The 17,560-nt window shown below is 42.3% G+C and overlaps 1 protein-coding gene across 1 annotated transcript in view; it reads right to left on the bottom strand.

Moving 5' to 3' along the window:
• Positions 1–502: 502 nt before the first annotated feature.
• The window catches only part of ADARB1 (adenosine deaminase, RNA-specific, B1), a gene marked incomplete at its 5' end in the record, with an annotated part of 21,016 nt that continues 3,958 nt past the window's right edge, over positions 503–17,560 (bottom strand). Inside the window, 4 exons of the mRNA XM_008941975.1 lie at positions 503–791; positions 1,391–1,569; positions 6,338–6,519; positions 17,042–17,210. Coding sequence (XP_008940223.1) covers positions 615–791; positions 1,391–1,569; positions 6,338–6,519; positions 17,042–17,210 — 707 coding nt within the window. The remainder of the gene's footprint in view (positions 792–1,390; positions 1,570–6,337; positions 6,520–17,041; positions 17,211–17,560) is intronic.

Raw genomic sequence — 17,560 nt, forward strand, 5'->3', positions numbered from 1 at the left:
GTTTTTAAAGAGCAAGGAAAGGGGGGGAAAACTACCTGTCCACACTCCATTCTGGCTCTGTGGTCTAGATGCTAGAAATACCTGCAGTTTAAAAACAAGTTAACAGAGGAGTAGAATCAGCTTTGTCACCTATTTTCTTTTTTTTAAAAAAAAAAAAAAATATCAGCTGCTTCCTAAAAGTGTGGTGTAAAACCTAGAGAAACTTCCATTTCTTCATGCACTTGATGACACTGAAGAAACTATTTTAACCCAGAAAAAATGAGTCATTGTGTACTTTAAGGGCAGCCTTACTGCAAGTTTTCTACAGTAAAAGTATTTCTAAAAATGCACAACAAATGACCTTCCCGTAACAACATATACAATTGTGTCAGATCATCATCAATTTTCAATACTCAGGCAAAACAGAAAGAGTAACTATGAAGTTTAACAAAAACAAAAAACAAAAAAAAAAAAAAAAAACAAAAAACCAAAAAAACAAACAAACAAAAAAACCCCACGAAAAACTCCAAATGGTAAAAAGATGTTTTGATGGCTGTGGAGATGCCAGAAAGCAATGCTGGACACCAGGAATTTCCAGAACCACCCCTTTTCCAAAGTGATGTGCAGTCTGTGAATTAGACCGTGAGAGAAAACTGATCCTGCTCTATGGGCTTCTCCACCCACGCTCCAAGTCCTGCCTTCAGGAACGCTTTAAACAAGCACTCTTTGGCAGTTTGATACTCAGTGGCTCCTTGTTTGGTGTCGTGGTACAGGTTAGGCTTGAGGATCTTCGAGCGCAAGCTGCAGGAAAGCTGTGTGGATTAAAGACGAGCAAAGAAGAGACAAATTATTAAGCCCAACAGTTTGAGAGTGACTGAGTTATTAAAAGAACTACCATTTAAACAAGGTAACAAATGACTAAACCAGATGTTAAGGAAAAAAGAGACAAGTACACAGTTCTTCTCCCTGCAGCCATCACAGCTCAATCTGCTTTTTGCTTGCTCTAGATTATCACCTTCCTTCGAGGGAAGAAATCTAAACACTGAAAAGCCACTGACAGATGCTTTCTCGTAGCTTTTCTTTCTCACAGGACAGAGCAAAACTTCAGGTTGTTCGATCTCAGTGAAACTGGGATTGTTCTTCCAAATAATTAAGATGAGAAAGCAAGCTCAAAGGATACGGCACCCATCGTTTACTTAGCTATAAACCAATGATTATTAGATTCTTGCATGCGTTTTGGACCAGCCAACATCAAATTAGAGAGTAAGCTAAACAAAAGCATTTTTCTGTTCCATTACTACATGGAGCAGTAGCTAACGTCAGGCTCAGCTTAAAGCAGGCTCTAAAAGTAGCTTCTGACCAGGGAAAGCAGCAGGAAGGAGTGTACAGTCTAGCGCCCTGGGAGACGCACCTTGGCGTGGACGCGCAGCCAGCGGCTGTAGAGGGCGTGCTTGCACAGGCGAGACGCGCGCCCCAGCTCGTCCTTGCCCGTGGTGGCGTTAATCACTTCCAGACCAGCGTCTCCTACCGTCCAGTTCACACTGAAGTTTGGCGCTTTCCCAGGCTGACGTGCTTCTGCATTGCTAATACCTGAAAGAAAAGCAATGTTTAATGACAATAGTAAATACTAACTCTTGACTTCTCTTTTTTTACAGGGGAGTGAGCAATACAGCAGAGCTACTGAAACACACATGGCAAAGCAGTCTTGTATTCCGAGGACCTTCTCCTGCAGACTTTTCACAGGCCCACAGTGGTATTGCCATGCACATCTCATTCTCACGCTGACTGAAGTGCTCTCTCCTTCTGACCTTCCTAGCAGGGCAAGCATGCATCACTGGGGCCATGAGAAACCGGCCTCCACAGCAGAGTGGATGGTAGAGAGGTCTGTGGCAAAGGCCCATGGGGACAGGAACATGAGTGCTTTGCCACATCCATCTCAGGAGGATCTGGTCTTGCGTACAGGGCAAATCAATGAACTAATTATTAACCTGCAAATAACTGCGAAGCAGAAAACAAGTTGCTCTGCTCCTGCACAAGAAATCACTGCTCTCAGAGTCAACTCAGAAGCAGGATGAGCGTAGGAAAAAGCAGATACCATGAGGTTTTGGCAGTTGTAACTCTCCCAACAATTCACTTTCACTCTGCAGTTGTAAAAACTTAGATTATCTCATTTCAAAATGGGTGTGCCACACCTCTCAAATACAGCTTCTGATGGAAAAGCAAATCCACCAGCAGTCTAATCCCAGTGTGAAGCAAGGCGAGCTGCCTGCCCAGCCTGCCTGAGGCAGGTTTTATTCCTCCAGGGCACCCTAATGCTGCAGAGAGGCACTGTATATAATGACCAGAGTATTGTGCTTGAAGATCACAGCAGCTGCTGCCATCCATGTGCAACTCCTCTCCTGCACGTGCAGCAGGACAGCACTCGGTGCTCGCAGGCAGCAGCCAGGGCCACAAGTCGGGGTTTAGGTTGTGTGTGCTGTGGAAAAGCTGAGGAGCACATTGATTTTGAGCCTGCAGACACTACAGAGGCAGCAAAACTCTACCTTTAAGATGTCCTAGTTTTCTCACCAAGAGAGAAAAAAGGAATAGGGAAATTTTTTCTTTCTAAAAAGTGAAGATCCCATTTTTACTTTAAATGCAGCTCTCACTGAGAGCCTATTTCAAACCTACTCCCAAGTTTGGTTAGGTCCTACACTTCACAAAATATAGCAAATTTGTATAAGCTGAACAGAAGTGTTGCCGCAGGATGCATTTCTTGCTGATACTTGAAACATTATCTAATAAACAAAGTTAAGCCAACTTCAGGAACCCAAGCACAGGACTGGCTCACTTGGCCTGGGCCTCACAGCACCTCTGGGCCCAGCCCTGTGAAAGCGTGCGAGCCCTGCGAGGTCTGAACAACATAGTGAAATTCCTTATTATAAACAATTCCTCATTTAATAAATAAACATTTTGAAATATCAGTCATATCAAACCTCCTGAAGCTGTTGTGTTTTTACACTTGGTTTATGTCAACTTGGTCACTATGACTGATAACCAGTAATTAAGTGAATAACTAAATAATGGAAAATAACCCAGCCACTCCCCATTTTCTTAAAATAAAAGCTGAAAAAACTGAGAATTGGAACAAAAGTTTTCCTTAAGAGATCTCTTCTGATTTTTTGTAGGACAAATGCATCCAGGAGCTGAAATATAGCAGGATGGGATCTGGGATCCACACGCTGATCAACCTGAAAGGCAGGCAGCACAGCCCCTGCTGAGCAGGCACCATAAAGAATATCACAGAAGCAACACTGGAGGAAGACCCAGCAAAAGCAGGTCTTTATGACAAGATGAGAGTCAAAAAGTCCTCATCAATTTCTGCAGCTTGAGTCTCCAAAAACTTGTGAAGTCAGGCTGCTTTGGTGAAGCTTATGTGAAACAGACCCATGCTGACAAACGTCTTAATCAAAAATCAGTTTTACCAAAACTACTGAGGCAAGAGGGCTAAGAAATCCCCACCACATGACAAGTGAGTCAGTCACATTTTTTGTTTCATTATATCTATACTATTACCTTTGCTTTCGTTCTGCACACTACTGAACAAGTACAAGGATCAGATACAGTCTGAGTACTGCAAATCAGCGTTTGCTCCCTCAGCCTGCTCGTGCCCTATCAGCTACTCAGACACGTGTGACTTCACAAGCAAATCAAATAAAGATGAGGAAGCCAAACATGCAGTAGGCACTACATTTCCATGGCAATTGCATTCCTTAGGTTATTTTGATGAATAAATTTTAAAACCCCAGAATTTCAAACAGATTTTAACACCACCCTGTTCAGCTGCTTGATTATCTGCACAAACCCTGGAGAGATGGCAAAAGAGTCACTGAAGGTGGACCACAGGTAGCACAGAGAGGGAATAAAGGTCACCTCAAAAGCAAAGCGTCTGGTAACACTTTAGGTGGATCATATCTTCTCCCTCAAAATCTAGACACAAACATAGCACAATAAGCTGAAACAAGTAGTGGCAGAGAAAGCAAGGACAGAAAGTAAAATGTTTTATTCTCCTTCCCAAACTGACAGAACTAAGCTATTCAGAGAACACTGCTCAGAACTTATTGATGAATATTATTATAATGGGGTATAATAACCAAAAGCAAAGGTCACAGCTCTTTGTGCCAGTGCTTAGATAAATAATAAAACTTGACAGTTCTGTGAGGACAAAGCTCAAAAAAGCTTCACTAAAAAGGATATAGCTGAAAAACACTAATGTGAACTGGAGGGAAAGGTACCAAGGAAAAAGCCAAAAAAATGACTAAATGTTCAGCTAAAGGATCTCTCTTTGTTAAAAATAAATAAATAAAAATGCAAATGTAGACATAGTCAGAGGAGTGCTGGAGCTATGATAATAACCACACTTGCTGTGGTGGTTGAAGGCTTCATGTGTACAAAGAACGACTGAGTGTTTTGCAAAATGATGGCTGGGTTCCCAGGGCAGAGCCCCTCTTCACAGAGGTGCCAGAGGAGACATCTCCAACTGTGATGCCAGTGGAAGTAGTTCTAGTAGATGTGTATGAAATAAGCAAACACCGGTTACGGCACCCAGACAATATTCGACCATGTTTGAGTAAACCGAAGATGAGGCAGCAGGAACAGCAGTCATGGTAGATGACCTCTCATCAGAAACCACACAAGTTCCTTGGGATTTAAAAGGTGGCCAATGCAGAACTGGTGTGCCAGAGAACCACCAGTCAATAAACATGACATCTGCACCAGGAAGGCTGCAGCAACTACGATACCACTCTACTGGACACAGATGTATATGCCGCAATATTGGGGACAACTCAAAAAAATAAACTGCCTTAGTAACTGAAGATGGCCAATATGACACTATTAGAAAACCAAGGGAGCAGAAGGCCTGTCTGTTTGATGTCTACCTTAAAAACAGACTTAATGTACATTTGGATGAAGATGGTCTCCTTGGGAAGAGCCAACACAGCTGAAGACTCTGAGTACACCTGGAAAGTGTGTAAGTGGGGGAAAACCAAGGTGAATACCCCACCCCAAACCTGTTCTCTTGATGAAAATTTCTAAAAATCAGGCAGAAACAGTCAGCTGCTATGCCCACAGAATACTAAATATTTAGCACTGTGAATGTTCTAACTGTTACTTTCGTGCTAATCTAAGGTCAAATATGTTAGCTGTTTTAATACATCCTAGTTCAGGGAATCCTTATTAATTACCTTTCTATCTAAAGAAAGGCTGGTTGTTCAATGTTCTTCTCCCCACTCCCTCCCTCAATCTATTTTAAAAATTCATGTCTAACTTTAAGCACGCTTTAAAAGACTGACCTTTTTTCCTTGGAAAATGAACAGACACGTGCCAAAAAAGCCAAGCTCTGCAGAACAAAGCAATGCAGACACCAAGAGGGAGGATAAGAGATTTCAGGTTTAAAGCTTTCACAGCATTACTGTAACTAGCAGTTTCAGAATTTAAGACAATTCCGAACTTTCCTTTGAAAGTTACAGCTCCATGAGAAGTGACGACTTGTTAATGCAAATGCTGCCATTCCCCTCAGCCCCGCTAGAGCCTGGGATCAGCACAGAGCCAGGGAACGGTCCTGCAGTGTTCAAGAGCAGCTGTGAAAAACAACCACTAACTACACCAGCTGGGGCTTGGCCATATTGCTGTCAGACACATTCAATATTCTATTAAAAATATTCCCAAAGAATGTGCCAGCAGGCTCCAAATGCAGCATTTGTGCATTAACCTACAGAGTGGGAATTAAAATACTATGATTACTGGGTCATGCAAACAAGTTGGGTGCCATGCTAATTAAAGCTAATGCTGCATCAAACAGAGATCGATGATAGAAAGAAAATACAACCAATGGCAGCTGAGATGTTCTCTCCATCCAGTTTTAGGTGGTTATTGAGCTAGAAATTGTGAACCAAATGTGTCTATCTTGGTATACTGATTAATGATGTAGCTGTTCAACAAACATCTGCAATGGCAAGAGAAGCAACAGTGAGAGCTAACACACTATTTCAGGGGTGGGAAGAGGCTTCCCTAAGCCAGGGCCTTCAACTTGCCTCACAGATTGCTAGGGCACGCTCCAGGCAGCTATTATGTGAAACTACGTCCAAAGGTTCCAAACCCCAGTTCTTTCCACCTTTTAAATCAGGAAGGGTCCTTGCTATGGCATTTCTGACCGAGCATCCATATGCTTACTTCTTGTTGTTACACAACTTCTCTGTTGTAACCAGAAAGCAGTTTACTCACAGTACATAATTGGAGAGGTTTTGAGAACTGCAAAATCACATTGCTACTGGAACAGACTTAGTTACCGGCACGGCCTTCTCCATTAGATACTTGCCACTAAGTAAAGGTCTGTTGAGTGTATAAAGAGGTGGTAGATCTTCTATCTCTGCTATCCTCTGGTATACGGCTCTGGATAGATGATCCCCATGATATAAACTCCCCAAGATGATGCTAGAGAAGTAAATTGGCTCCACAAAGAGGCTAAGTAAGGCTCCTTGAATACCCAATACGTTCCACCTAAGAGGGAGGGAAAAACAAAACAAAACAAAACAAAAAAAAAAACACAACACTTTCTTTTTAATGGAACAAGTAACATCTGCCAGACATAACAGCACTCAATCACAATGGACCAGACTTTCAACTCTTCCTCTCGACCAGCACTTGACTATAGTAGCATAGCTGTGACACCTGCCAGAATTTCAGAGATCAGCTTATGGAATACTCAACAAAATCCTGAGCAAGATGACCTAAAGTGACAGGTCTACTGTCAGCACCCACTTCAGGAGCAGAAGCCAACTTTTCTTCCCCACTAACATGCCTGGTGATGCATTCTCCAGCACCCTAATGCCATAGATGGACAGGCTCACTCAATCAGAGGAAGCCAAAATGTGAGACCCTCAGTCAGAATAGTAGCGGATGCCTCGAAAAGACAGCTGGCAGTGGGCAAACCATCCTTCCCAGAGCACAAGAAGGATGGTGTCTGCAAGACCTGAGCACCTCAACACCAGAGGGAAAAGCTTGTCCTTGACATCCCAGCCAAAATGCTCACACCCTGCTGCCAGAAAGAAAGGACCTAAGTAGTTGCTTGGAATATCCAAGGGCAAGGTGAGAACAGAATCTGAAAAGCGAAAATACGCGCAGTGCATATACTCTTTGCTCACTTTAGCTGCTTCACAGATGCCAACCATAAATCCCCATCTGCATCACTGTGACCTTCACTGGATCAGGTTCAGTGACAGGGATATAGCATGCATAGGAGCAAAATACTGACTTTTTTTTGTAGCTATGTTCATCTGATCAAATTTTGTGTCTCAATCTGTAACAGTCATACAAAGTGCTTTTAAAAATCTCCAGGTCTCCTGCAGAGTGTTTTCACTGTCCTTTTCTCTGAGGTGTACTTGCAAACAGCCTGGCACTATCAAAGAGGATACTGGTATACAACTGCAACACCCAGACACAAGCAGCAGGAAAGTTTCTTTTGATGCTTGAACAAAACAGATGAGCACAATGGAAGCTCTTGTGCTCCTACAGAATGGTTGTCCTTATTAAAATGCCCATCCTCAGCTGAGCTGCAGGGTTCCCCTAGGAAAACAGAGAACTCACGTGTTGCTACCAGCATTTCTTGCAGCTTGTGCTGAGATGGCACAGCTACAAATCATCAGTTCCAGCTAGAAAATGTATAGCACAACTGCTTCACTACTGCAAAAACAGAACTACACGCTGGCTACAAGACTTGCAAAAATGTTTTTTTTTAAAAAGGGTAAAATAAAAACTGCAATCCAAGAAAGCAGTTTCTTTGCATATCTTTACTGGGGATGAAAATGGAGGTAATGTGCATTAGCTTACTCACCTGTCATTAAAAAAGCTGGCCCCAGTGAATGAGTAAAAATATTGTGCTAATAAAAAAGTATGGCATATTCTACGTTGAATAAAGGCATTTTTTGTATAACACAGAAAAAGCAATCAGTAATCAATGTCAGAGTAAAGCTATCAAGTGAAAATGATTGCTTCCCAGAACCAAGATGCCTTTCTAAAGACCTTACCATGACTAGAATTTTGTAAGCACAGAGGTATTTCAAGTGCCAAATGAATCGCAATAGTATTTTCTTGCTATTTGCAGTATTAACTACATCAAGCATAGAAAAGCAGATGGACTGCTACAAACAAACATCTGGAAAGAATTCAAGACTGAGCATTGCAAACTGAGGTCTTACAGTTGTATCTGAAACTTGCAGACACACACACTGAACTTCCTTCAGTGAGGCACATCACTTTTTACTTTTTGTGAACAGTACCCGAGTGATGGATGGACATTTTAAAAAGGCCAAAGCATTCCTCTGGCAAGCCCTAGCTCCGTAAGTAAAAACTCTGTCAGACCCTTTTCCTTCCTTCAGCCTTCAGTATTTACAGAGCTTGTGTTTTGCTGCCTCCTCTCTTGGTGACCTTCTCTGACATGGAAAACATGTCAGAGAAATGAAAGCTGAAGTTTGTCTTGCTCAACTTCTTTTAATTAAAAGAAGAGGGGGAGGAAGAGTGTGGACACCTGAACCAGCTTTCCCAAAGTGAAGTGTATGAACTGGTATTACAAGAGGCACTCTGTGACTGCCCACACGCTGGCTGCATCATGTTTAGTACTGCAGTACGTACTCTGGAGTGCTGGATTTGGAGCATCTGGCTTGCTGCAGAAACCATCCATACAACCAACGCCTCAATCTCTTAACATTGATTAGGCAGGGCTGGATGGTAGCTAGGCTTATATAACTAGCTTTGTTATAAGAAAAACCCATATACTTATTTACAGAAACACATACTTGTATAAGAAACTGCCAGTAACAGAGACCAACATGAAACCCAAAGTTTTGTAGATTGTAACAGAGTCAAAAGGAAGGACTGCAGGCAAGTGCAGACAAGGTCTTCTTGTTTCATTTTTCTACTGTACTTCTTTCTGTCAAACAGTAATTTCTCACTTCCACTAGCACATACACTAAAACCAATTACAGGCATAAACAGAGAAGAAGCTAAACAAAGACCAGAAGGTCACAGGCATTGCCTCTTGAAATGGTGAAACTGCCTCATCTTTCCAGTTTACAATCATGCACTGTCAAAATGCATGCCAACAAATGCTGTCAATCTAGTCCTGAAGTTTACTGAAACCACAATTTCTTTTGAAGTTAATGGGCCAAATTCTGTATTTCACTACAAACCATGAGGTGCAGAGCAGAAAAGGCAAAATTTATTACAGAAAATTTTATTGAAAGTCAATGTTGGCTTTCTAGAGAAACAATTAAGCAAAGGATTTTTTCTTCACATGAAAAGTAGTATCAGAAAAGGCTTAAGTAAGTGAAGCAATTATAATTCTAGCTCACAAATTCAAACCTTCCAAGGCTCAGATGCAGTTTATAACAAAGTCACAGACCCTGGCCATGGCACTGTACTCACAGTTAGGAGAATTTGATGGCTTAGGAAGCTGGGAACTGAAGATAACTCTCCCATCACTCATTCAACAGTCGAAATCTCCCCTGCACTGGCCACAGGCAAAAATGCAGAGCTCCCACATAAGATCACCTGATCTCAGGTCCAGTCTACTGAGCAGACCATAGAGCAGACTGGAGCCATGCAGTACCTTTTCTCACCATTAAAGCAGGAAAATGGCACCATGCTTGCAACAGAGAAAAGCTCTGAAGCACAAGCATAAGCAGAGGAATGTTGCATCGTGTTATTAATGGTGATAATGAATTGCCTAAAGTAAGGCACCTAGGCAAGAAATATGCCAAAGGGGAAGAACACCTCAGCAGGCAAGGAGACAGCCTCCAACGTAAAACTTCTCACTGGAAAAACCTGAGATGCTTGTCTTAGATGAACATAAAATCCTCTTACAACTGTATTTTACATATTCTGAGTGTTCTAGTTTTAAACTTACTACAAGAATTTTCTTTCACAACCTTTAAAAAACTTCAAAGTAAACTGACGTTCAAAATATTTGCTTTTATTTTTATATAACATATGAATCACAAGACTTAGTTCCAGTACTTATGTACAGGGACCTTGATTTGAGCTGGGGGTTTAGATCTCACTATATTTAATGGTGATTTACTCATCAGCCAAGTACGAGCATGGGTTTGGGGCTGATCTCTGCCCACGAGCTGGCTGTCTAATGGCAGAGAAGCTGAGGCAACTGCTGCAGACAGGGACACACACAGCCCAGCGCCAGGCACAGCATGCAACACTTTCAGCTTCAACTCTGCAGTTCTGCAAGCAATGCACAGCACACGGAAAGACAACTTCACATGATGCCAGAAAGTTCAAGCAAAGGCATATTTACTCATCCTGAACTGGCCTTTTACTTCTGAGCTGCCTTTTGCGAGACAGAAGAGTCATTCAGAGTCACCAGACAGTTTAGTTCACTCCCTACCAGCAGCTCATCGAGGTGATGTTTAAGCCCTACCATGTCTGACAACACGACAAAATTTCTCAAGCTCTTCTAGCAATAATTAGGAAAGTACTTAAAGCATGAAAAGGGAAACAAAAGCTGCATATGAAAACCACAGCTCTCCTTTCTCCTCAGACAGGCCAGCTGACAGACTTCAATGGCCCTTACTACCACCTGGATAGGACGTTCAGTGTTCCCAACACTACTCATGAGCTACTGCTGCTTTTCTGGGACAAGGAAAAAGAAGCTACAACCTTATCTGACTACCTGTCCATTGAGCAGATCCAAAAGTTAAAAAACAAATAAAGAGAACGACAGTCAAAGATGTTGTAATCTGCAGCTGCTATGGAAGTGTGCAGTTGCAGCCCATAATTTCCCCAGCTCCAAGTCTGACTGAAGAAGATGCTGCCTATCACTACCTTGATCCTCCTCAGCCCGCTAACTTTATTGCTTGTACAGCTCTCCATAAAATAGATCAGTGACATGACTCAAGGATTTAAAAAAAACAAAACCACAAAACCCAGGCCTTGTATTTCGAAGCAGCAGTTTCTCTAGCTCAGTTCACAGCATAGCTCCAGCTGCCAGACCACTGCTGAGAGGCAGGGAGAGGTGGCATGCAGGAGGGAAAAAGCACCTGGGCATAGGTGCTGGGAGTCTCCTAAAACACACTTCCTCCATCAGAGAATACACTACAGAGTGCACGCTCCCAAGCCGAGCTGAAAGTTAGCTTGCTTTTAGAAAGGAAAGAGGATGGACAAAAGATGCTTTCTCCTGCAGAGAATCTCACTGGTTCCAGCAGGGACACTGCTGAGCAAAATGATGCAAGATGGAGCAAACTGTGTGTGGAGCAATACATTCTATCTGGTCTGACCAAGATATAGCACATATCCTTTTAGTAACCTCTTACTGTTCCTCTCTAAATACATTAGTTCATATATTCACTGCTTGCTATGAGAAAGAAATAATGTGTAATTACATACAGCTCTATTTGGTATCAGGTTTATTTATTTGTTAAGAACTTTCCATCAAAGTTGTACCAGCAGATCAACTTTTTTGATATAGTTTTTTTCTTATCTAAAATCTTTGCTTTTCATTGACTATTTTTGTTTACCATGAAAAATTGAGCGATCTGAGGCATTTCAGGTGCAAAACAAAACCCAGTTCAGAAACATTGCTGAGCTGGCTCCCTGCAATTACAACCTGGGTCTCCTTGTCGACGTCCCCCTACAGTTCAGGGTTCCCCATGCACATTTAGCTACAGTGACACCAAAAAAACAAAGTTTTTCCTGTCACCAAGATTTTGCTGTGTCCTCTACCTCATCTACAAAGTAATCTTGTGGGAAATACTTTTTTAAACCACTACATCTTCCACCTTTACAGGCCCCAGTGACAGCCTTTGCAGGTCTGTGCACATGAATAATGTTCATCTTCTGACTATTTACACAGATGATACTCTGTGTGTAGTGTTCTCACCTGAGACTTTATAGACAAGCACCTCTTCTGCTGACCACTTGCCCCACACAGAAGGATATTAGTGTTAACAGGCAGAGCAGCAGCCACACTCCTCCCTCCACTCCCACATCACACACCAGAGATCCAAAGTGCTGGACAACTAGAGGGAAGAACAAGTCAGTGCACTCAGTCACTGCATAATGTGTGAGGAAGGGAGCAAGCTGAGGCAGGAACCATGCCATGGGAGATGGAAACAGCCAGGCAATGAGTCCAGTTATGTAGTAGTTTCCCAGAGACAGACTCATAATCTTGCCCCACCATCCTGGGAACTTCAGTTGCTATAAAGAGCTGGTGAGCCCTTTCAATAACCATGAACCCACACAAACTGTGTGGGCAAACCCCCCAACTCCCCTGCAAGCAGAGTCAGCTCTTATTCTTGGCCCACCTCTGAGTTAATGTGGAAGGTGGTGGCACGTGGTGGTGATCTCCTAATCAGTTCCCACCCAAGGCTGGCCAGACCCTGGGTGAAAATCAATCAGAGGGGTCTATCTTGCCTGGTTGTGGACATCATCCATATGCCAACCCTCATTCAGGGCTGGGGGTTTAACCCCAGCACTTCAGCACCAGATTGGAGAAATCTGAATTTTACAGATTTATTATACTCACCAGTTTCCTATTCTAAATTCACCATTTAGATCCTATTGATAACACCCTGGAGGATGGATACACTTTCTCAGTCTTTGTGCTGTTCTCAACCAGACTGCATTTGAAAAAAAGAGGGCAGAGAAACCAGACTGACCACTAAATCAAGAGGATTTCTCTCTTCCTTGCTGTGCTGCCACTTTTCTGCTTTAGACCAGTATGTGCTCAGAGGCAAGGGTATCTGCAGTGGATTCCTAAAAGATCTATTGATTTCTTCATGACGTATATTTGATTTCACAACTCTTGATACAGGATGAGGTAAGTAAAATTGAACTCTGTAGCAGCACTTTCAGTGAGTGTGCTAGCACACCTCCTGACAAAAAAAAACAGGTTAAAAATATACGCATCAAGTAAAGAATCTCCTTTGAACTTTCCAAACCCAAACTGCATAGAGATTCTGTTATTTGCATTATTTTAGAGAAAACACAGAAACAAGGGGAGCCTACAACAGTAAGCAATAAAACTTGATGTGAATATCAAACCTCTTAGTGTCACTCTCAATAATTTCTATGCAGATGGCAGTTTGGAAGGAGTCACCACGTGTTGCATGTACAGTGGCGTGCACCAGGAACTGGTGTCAGGGCTCATCACAGGAAAACGAACAGTCTCCTGCAACAGCTACAATGAGGAGGCTGCAAAGGCTGAAAAAATCAAGTGCTTAAATTTCAAAGAGCTACTCTTGTTAATATAATTTATAAACAGCAATGACTATGAAAAAAGGAAAATTATTTAGTAGGCATTTTGTTTATGACAGTCTTTTACTTGCAACTGATGGCAAGGGAGAGAAGGTGTAAACATGTGAGGTGGTGTCGGACTACCCCCAGGAGCATCTTGCCTCCTCACAGGCATCTCCTGCCCTCCTCCCCGATGGAGACACCCAGCTCAGACAGCAGCTAGGGAACAACAGCCATGCAGGAGAACCCACAGGCAGTTACTGAGAGCAGGAGTGCCTTCTGCTCAGAGCTAGCGGGACCCGTGCGCCTGCGGCTCCCAGCGGCTTTGGGGGAAGACACAAGTTGCCCCACCTCTTGGACGCACAGCAGTCACGGAGAGCTCTTGGTGTGCGCTGCAACACAAAAGAACTTGATACCTTGCTGCTGCCATGGTAAGCCAAGCCTGTCTTTGGGATTACTCCCCAAGACAGCTGCCATCTGAGCTGTGCGCCCCCCCAGCAGCATCCCCGGGGATGCCTGCAGAGCCCTGTGGTGGCCTTCACCTCTATAGCTCGGTGACAAGCATTTTTGTGTCTTTGCAACCACGTTCGCTGTGCTTCCTCAATCATGTGCAGGGAGACTTCTGCTGAGAAGACTCAGACCCTCGTCTGCTTGCTGTGGACATCCATCTATTTGGACTTTACTCTCATCACCTGGCAGAACAAACAGACAGAGCTGACTTCATTCGGCTAACTGTAAGCTGGTTTCCTTTCTGATTTTAAATCAAATTTCTTTTTGTTTCCTTAAGAGATTAACTGAATCTCTAAGACCAGCCCATGCCATTCATGAAGCCACAGCATAATCAGGTATCAACATATATGTTGTCAGAGCTTCTTTTACAGCAAGTGGCTTGATCAGAGGCCTACACTATAAATCCGTAAGTGCAAGAAGCCACAGTCTTTCACAGCACCAGTTCTCACAAACATGTTTTTATTTATTTATCCTGAGGTCAGATACACAATCACAGAGAAGTGAATCTGTCTTCCCTTGTAGCTGTACCCAGGTTGGCAACCACACAGATCTGACTTGTGGATTTGAGTCAAGACTCAAGTTACTGGTTTGAGAGGTTACAGGATGCCACATCTTGTTACTTTGATGCTACATCTTGGGTAGTGGTTTCCTATGACTGTAGAATTTTAAGATGTGTCCAAGGAACTTCATCAGTCTCAGAAAACTAGGTGGTAAGGTCAAGAAGCCAAAGCCATTGGGGAAATAAAGACCGAGTTACAAATTTCCATTTGGATTTTCCACTCTGGAAAGCACAAAACAAGGCCATGGCAGGCAAGTTCTTTCACACAAAAGAGTATCAGAAATAATATTTTCCTTTTTTTTAGAGTAGAAGAGCACTGATGAATTCCCCTTTAATAACTTGACTTAATGTCATAGCTCTTCTTAATTCTTACACTTTTCAAACCAATGAAATGGGGTGGAAAAAAATTTTGCTCTTCTGAGCAAGACATTAGCTACAACTGGAATGTTTCATGACAAGTGGTTATTTGAAGCCAAAAAGCTTAAAATTGATGTGGATGGAAAAACACATCAAAATGAGGATGACAAAAATAGACATCATAACACACCATGCAGTAAGGTCAGGATACATTGAAAACAAATGCATGTATATTAAAGTCCATAAACAGTAACTCTGGTCACAAAAACCACCCTAACACCATTAACACTAGGATAATCCTGTTCTAATGCTTCTGACCCAAACAGGATTACACTCATGGCTTTTCCATGTTTTTCACAAATTTTTTCTGAAGTTCCTACCAGGCTCAGGAGAGTGCTAGAGAGCATACTGCAGCCAAGTGCTCATAGGCTGGAATTAACAGCTTTGATTACATAGATCATCCACACAGATGAGGTTGCTGAGATACAGGGAGTTTCCCTGTTTGTGTAATCCTGCACCCTGAATTTATGTACATCTTTTCCAGGATGAGACTCTGAACCTTTGGGAAAGCTCAGTGGAAACTCATAGGGCTCAGGCTTACTGGACACTACAGAGCAATGCATTCTTTCAAATGTAAATGGACAAAACACGGTCATAAGTGTCAGGGAAATGTTTAAAAAAAAAAAAAAGAAAAAAAAAAAGAATATGAAAATTTGGGCCTCCTTACCCGTCATACAGTCTTTGTTCTGTGTCAAGGGGTTCTATTTGCTTCCTTCACTGGCACAAACAAAATTATTCCCATTAGCCCCAAGGAGAGGTGACAGCTAGCTACGCAAGCAAGAGATGGATTCTGTTCTGCATCACACAAAATCAACAAAACAATCAAATGTGTTCTAGCTCAACAAAGCTTAATTTTTTTTTATTTGCACTAACAGCAATGCCAAAGTGATAAAAGAAGTCAAATGAATGTGGCGCAATTACCATGTTGGGAGGCTGGGAGAAGTCCCTCACATGCAACTGGGGAATTTATTTGGTGAATTTTATCAAAAACTTTATAAAAGAAACTGAAATGTCATTTTTGTAGAATTACCTCTCCCCAACCCACTATCCTAGCTTCTGAAAGGCCCTCTCCATTTATGTTAGGGGGATTTAAACTGAAGTAAAACATCTTCCTTCAGCAGAGAGGCTGATTACAATAGACAAATCTAGAGGAACAAAGCAATTACATCACCTTCCTCCTGTATCTGGCATACGCAGCACACAAGAATAGTTCCAACTCAATATACTTAATAAGTTTTGCATCTGGATAACTATAACACGACAAAACAGTAGAGCTATTTTAAAAAAATAACTAAAATATCATCAGCTGAAAAACTTGGCATTTCTCATCTATTTTGCAAGAACACAGAGGCTGCAAACACACAGACTCATTTTATGTTGCAACTGCCCCATACTTCTGATACTTGTTCAAGGATACTGCTGCTCAGTTTTTTTGGGGGGTTATCATTTGACCATTCATGATTTAGAAAAAAAAAATAGCCTTTAATTCTTTGTCAAATAGGAGAACAAAGAAGGAATCAGATAAGATGTAAATAAAATTGTAGGAAACAAAGTATTTAATTACAGTAAAAATATTTGAACAAAAAATAAAACTATTTTAAAGTTAAAAACCAGAAATTAAATTAAGATTTTTTTTTTTAAACTGCAACACTTTTCCCCTGTATAAAACAATACAAATCTAAATCTATCCATGGAACATGGAACATGTACGTATCTTTGATATCATAGAATCCAACTGATTTGGCTTGGGACATTTAAAGGTGATCTGGTCCAACCCCCCAGCAGTAAACAGGGACATCTGCAACTAGAGCAGGTTGCTCAGAGCCCTGTCCAACCTGACTTTGAACATTTCCAATGACAAGGCAAGGATGTATAACATCAGAGGAAGTTATCCAAATTTAACTAATGCAGTATATTTTTTGCACTGTTTGGCTAATACTGTAGTGCTTTAAGGGAAGGGAAGGGAAGGCAGGGGAAGTGGGGAAAAAAAAATAAAAGGAAGGAGCACCTATGCTATTTCCAAGTGATATAAATACAAAACAAAGCTTTAGTGACTTGAACTGGCTGGAACAATAAACAATTATTTCACCTTGCCTCTGAAGCCTGCAGAAGGTCTGACACCAACTGCAGGTGAAGCTTCAGCTTTACCGCTGGACTTACAGCCACCCCCACACTACGTCTAAGCAATGAAGCAAACCAAACAACCTCCACGTTCACTGCAGGTATGGTGGAACCCTCCCTTGTTGTTCAGCAGTACAAAGCAGTAGCCCAGGAAGCAATGGTTGGCTCTCTCACCTGGCGATCTTGTCGCTGCAGGACATGGTGAGCAGCCTTTCCCCCTGCAACACGCCGTCCCACGTCTGGATAGTGGTAGTGGAGCGCACGGGGATGGTCCCTTCCCCAGACTCTATCTTTGTCCTCAGCTGTCCCCTCGCTTTGCGGTTTGGATGCCTGTCCCCTTGATCTAAAGGACAAAAATCACTTACAGTCATCTGAGAAACATTATCAAAGTGTTTTACAGACAGCATTTCAGTAAGAGTCAATTAAAGGTTTCTAATTGCCTGCATAACTGCTGGCTTGCATAACAATTTCTATTGCTTCTGGCATATTAGCTATAGCATCAGTCACCTCTCACAAATTCCATCTTCTAAAACCCACTTGCAATTCAACCAAGCTTTCCACAAGGGAGAGGTAGGCAGCAGGTAGCTCTTCAGTTCTGCTCTGCGCGTTACAGCGTTAGGATGACGTTAATGGACAGACCAAGAAAGGGGCAGGCAGACAACCACCGTTAAAAAGATGGAAAGAGGGAAACAA

The sequence above is a fragment of the Merops nubicus genome, unplaced genomic scaffold, assembly GCF_000691845.1.
Source record: "Merops nubicus isolate BGI_N331 unplaced genomic scaffold, ASM69184v1 scaffold17780, whole genome shotgun sequence".
In the NCBI taxonomy this organism is placed as follows: Eukaryota; Metazoa; Chordata; class Aves; order Coraciiformes; family Meropidae; genus Merops; species Merops nubicus.